The sequence below is a fragment of the Crocuta crocuta genome, unplaced genomic scaffold (genome assembly GCF_008692635.1).
Source record: "Crocuta crocuta isolate KB4526 unplaced genomic scaffold, BGI_CrCroc_1.0 scaffold139, whole genome shotgun sequence".
Taxonomy (NCBI): domain Eukaryota; kingdom Metazoa; phylum Chordata; class Mammalia; order Carnivora; family Hyaenidae; genus Crocuta; species Crocuta crocuta.
In genome coordinates this window covers 10206757-10211196 of record NW_027533258.1, presented here as the reverse complement: position 1 = coordinate 10211196, position 4440 = coordinate 10206757, and the positions used below count along the sequence as shown (strand labels likewise).

General features: G+C 65.4%; 1 protein-coding gene across 1 annotated transcript in view; it reads left to right on the top strand.

Annotated features, from left to right (window-relative positions):
- The window catches only part of SLC2A4 (solute carrier family 2 member 4), a 4585-nt gene extending 181 nt beyond the window's left edge, over positions 1 to 4404 (top strand). The window contains 10 exon segments of the mRNA XM_077746649.1: positions 1124 to 1240; positions 1356 to 1528; positions 1615 to 1739; positions 1852 to 1967; positions 2056 to 2202; positions 2204 to 2401; positions 2571 to 2675; positions 2763 to 2864; positions 3528 to 3731; positions 4198 to 4404. Coding sequence (XP_077602775.1) covers positions 1124 to 1240; positions 1356 to 1528; positions 1615 to 1739; positions 1852 to 1967; positions 2056 to 2202; positions 2204 to 2401; positions 2571 to 2675; positions 2763 to 2864; positions 3528 to 3731; positions 4198 to 4404 — 1494 coding nt within the window.
- The last annotated feature ends 36 nt before the right edge of the window (positions 4405 to 4440 follow it).

Below are 4440 nucleotides of genomic sequence, written 5' to 3'. Positions count from 1 at the left end.
TACCCCGGCCGGGCAACCCGTGACTGTCGGATTCCAGTCCTTCCAAGAGGCTGAGTGGGTCTGGGGGACAGTTCGGGGACACGGGCCGCCACTGGATTTCCCGAGTCCGGGGTGCGCTCCCTCCGGTACTGGGCGCGCTGCGCCGGGATCGGGGCCATCCTGCCCTCGATCCAGCCTAAGAAAGCAGATCCAGGCGAGTCGTGCTCTCCTGGAGCTGTGCGTCTGTCCCCGGCTCTCGGGAAGGTTTTCGAGGACCGGAGGCCCTCCGAGGGTCCCCACCCCCACTCCTGGCCGCCGTCCAGGACGCTGAACTTTCCCTCGGCCCCACGGTTGGTGGAGGGGCTGAGGGGAGTGGCAGCCCCCCCTCCCCCAGCTCAGGTTTCGGCTTGGAGACAGTCTGTACCGCCAGCGAGCCGAGCGGCGGCCACCGCCACCGCCCCTCATCCCCTGGGCCTGCTTCCCCGGACGGAAGCCGGGCACGGCCCCCCGCCCTCGGTCGGAGCCTGGAGGGGGAAGGGAGGCCGGGGCGGAGACAGAGAAGGCCACCCCGAAGGCCACATGCAGGGAGCAATGACCGCGATGTCCTTTTTGGAATTGTCTTCCCTGAGCCTGTTGGGGGCCTCTGGGAGCCCGCTGAGAGAAGCCCAGAGGGGGGAGAATAAAGGCCAGAGGCCGACGATAAGGCCCTTGTCGCTTTATCAATCCGGCACTGCGGGCAGTACTGTTAACATTTGACTTTGACNCCCCCCCCCCACCCCGCAACCCAGAGGAAACCTGGGCTCCCAGTGGGGAAGTGACTCACCCAAGGTCACCCAAATTCGAGCTCAAGTCTTAAGGCCAAGCCTGTCCCAAGGTCACAGAGGAATGGTGAAGCCCGAGGTCCTCACACATTTCTCGGCTTGCTGGACCCAAAGACCCAGTTTCCTTCATGCCTGGTCCCTGCCGGGTTCTTCCCGCTCCTGTTTACACTGCGATCTTTGCTCTATTCCTAATATGGCCCAGCTTCCCTCACCCAGCATGTTGGATGGAACCCAGCATCTTGGGGCTCCGGCTGGGCCCGGGCCCCTGGAGGAAGGAAGGAAAGCAAGGTTCTGTGGGACATGCCTCCCCTCTGCCTTCTCAGGACGGGGAACCCCCCCAGCAGCGAGTCACTGGGACCCTGGTCCTCGCCGTCTTCTCTGCGGTGCTCGGCTCCCTCCAGTTTGGCTATAACATTGGGGTCATCAACGCCCCGCAGAAGGTGAGGGGCCTGTGGCTGGCAGAGTGTGCACTGTCCAAACAGGGGCGCAGGGGACAGCAGGGGACAGAAGAGGGGGATGTCCCTGCAGCCAGTCACTCTCCTACTGTCCCCACAGGTGATTGAACAGAGCTACAATGAGACGTGGCTGGGGAGGCAGGGGCCCGGGGGGCCCAGCTCCATCCCTCCCGGCACCCTCACCACCCTCTGGGCTCTGTCCGTGGCCATCTTTTCTGTGGGCGGCATGATCTCCTCTTTCCTCATTGGCATCGTCTCTCAGTGGCTGGGAAGGTATGAGCCCGTAGGGCGGGGGTGGGGACAGGAGCGGGGGCCACCGCGTGGCACTCTAACTCTCAGCCCCACTCTGTGCCCGTCAGGAAGAGGGCCATGCTGGTCAACAACGTCCTGGCCGTGCTGGGGGGTGCCCTCATGGGCCTGGCCAACGCTGCCGCCTCCTACGAGATGCTCATCCTTGGACGGTTTCTCATTGGCGCCTACTCAGGTACCGCCGGCGCCATGGCCCTGGCCGGCGTCTTGCTGCCTCGCCCACCGTCCCGAGCTTGGAGGTGGGAGTGGCCAGCTGCCCTCAGCCCTCTCTTCCTCCTTCTGCCCAGGGCTCACATCGGGGCTGGTGCCCATGTACGTGGGGGAGATCGCCCCCACTCACCTGCGGGGTGCCTTGGGGACGCTCAACCAACTGGCCATCGTCATCGGCATCTTGATCGCCCAGGTGCCTGGGCCCCCGCATTATGGCTGGCGAGGCGGGGGCGGGGGCGCTGAGTGGGGCTCCGGGCTGAATGGCCTGCGCTCTCCCCCAGGTGCTGGGCTTGGAGTCCATGCTGGGCACCGCCACCCTGTGGCCGCTCCTGCTGGGCCTCACGGTGCTGCCCGCGCTCCTGCAGCTCGCTCTGCTGCCCCTGNCCTGCCCTCCCGGCCCCCTCCCCGCCCTCTCAGGCCCGCCCCTCCTCGCCCCCAGGTCTGAAGCGCCTGACGGGCTGGGCCGACGTGTCCGGAGCGCTGGCCGAGCTGAAGGAGGAGAAGCGGAAGCTGGAGCGCGAGCGGCCGCTGTCCCTGCTCGAGCTCCTGGGCAGCCGCACCCACCGGCAGCCCCTGGCCATCGCCGTCGTGCTGCAGCTGAGTCAGCAGCTCTCGGGCATCAACGCTGTATGCGCCGCAGCCTCTGGGAGGGGCGGGGGGGCCCGGAACCAGCCCCAGAGAGGGGGAGGAGGGCGCGGCCCCCACCCCGGGGTCTGGGGTGGGTCAGGCGTGGCGTGGCAGCCAGGGAGGGAGGGACACCCCTGCCATCCCCCTTTCTTCTCCCCCCTGCTCCTAGGTTTTCTACTATTCGACCAGCATCTTCGAGACAGCGGGGGTCGGGCAGCCAGCCTACGCCACCATAGGGGCTGGCGCGGTCAACACGGTGTTCACATTGGTCTCGGTAACTGCCGCGCCCACCACCGGCTTCATGCACCCCACTTGCCCCNCGCCCCGAAGGCCACCCGCCAAGCCCTGACTCTCCCCGCAGGTGTTCCTGGTAGAGCGCGCGGGGCGTCGGACTCTCCACCTCCTGGGCCTGGCGGGCATGTGTGGCTGTGCCATCCTGATGACTATAGCTTTGCTGCTGCTGGTAAGGCCTGGGGAGGGGGAGGGGCCAGCCTTGGGGACCGCCCCGAGGGGCTCTGTGCCCAACATCCATAGGTCCTGGGGCCCACCGTGTGCCCGGATCACGGTCAGTGTTCCCCGGGGACCCAGGCTGCCCTTCTCCCGGCCCTGGGAGGAAGCTGAGGCCGAACCCTGGCATCCAGGGAGGAGAGAGCCACTGTCCGGTCTCAGGAACAAGAATTCCTAAGGCTCCAGCTTTAAAACCAAGAGAGGATCAACTTTTTTTCTTTGAGAGAGAGCATGAGCAGGGGAGGGGCAGAGAGAGAGGGAGAGACAGAGGGAATCCTAAGCAGTTTCCACGCTGTCAGTACAGAACCCAATGAGGGCTCGAACCTGTGAGACCATGAGATCATGGTCTAAGTCAAAACCAAGAGTCGACGCTTCACTGACTGAGCCACCCAGGCATCCTGAGAATAGCCCAGAACGGAGAACGTTCTCTCTGCCCTGAATGGCCTGGCTACAGGGCAGTGAGCTGGATGTCAATGGCCGGAAACGTCCCGAGGCCTGTCTAACCAGGGCTCCTCCCTGAGCTGCTGGGAGGGGTGGGTTTCAGCTCTCTGTGCCGAGGGCAAAGGAAGACCCGGAAAGACATGACCCGAATCCCTTCCTCTCCCTGCCCGTCCCCCAGGAGCGGGTCCCGGCCATGAGCTACGTCTCCATCGTGGCCATCTTTGGCTTCGTGGCATTCTTTGAGATTGGCCCCGGGCCCATCCCCTGGTTCATCGTGGCCGAGCTGTTCAGCCAGGGCCCCCGCCCCGCGGCCGTGGCCGTGGCCAGTTTCTCCAACTGGACGTGCAACTTCATCATCGGCATGGGTTTCCAGTACATCGCGGTAGGTGCCCTGCCCTGTCCCAGCCTCCTGCCCCGTAGGCCCGGGTGGGGCACGTCCCAGCCAGCCCGCTTGCTCTCCCCCGTCCTGTCTGGGGATCGCTTTGGGGGCCCACGTGGGCCCCGGAGACCACCCGCTCCCCTACGGTTGAAGGAAGGCCGGGAGCTGCAGGGTTCGCAATAGAAGGGCCTTCACGCTGTGGGGTAACTTGGATGGAACGCGAACAGCTCTCCGTCCACACTGCGGAGGGTGGGGAATCCAGCCACTGCCGAGCGGAGTGCTGTCTCACTCACGATGGTGGAGACAGTGAAAAATTTCGGGCGAGGCTGGGGACAGTGAATCTGCGCCTCCCTGGCTCCTCATCCCCCGCCCCCCGTCGTTGCCCCCGCCCCACTAAGGAGGCACCTGCTGTGTGGGTAGCCCAGCCCCCACCCTCCCCTCTGTCAACACCTCTCCCCGCCCTGTCCAGGAGGCTATGGGTCCCTACGTCTTCCTTCTGTTCGCGGTTCTTCTGCTCTGCTTCTTCATCTTCACCTTCTTACGAGTGCCCGAGACCCGGGGCCGGACGTTTGACCAGATCTCCGCCGGCTTCCGCCGGACGCCCTCTCTCTTAGAGCAAGAGGTGAAGCCCAGCACGGAACTGGACTACTTAGGGCCGGACGATGAGAACGACTGAGGGGCCCGCAGGGGCGGGAGGGCCGAGGTCTCGCCC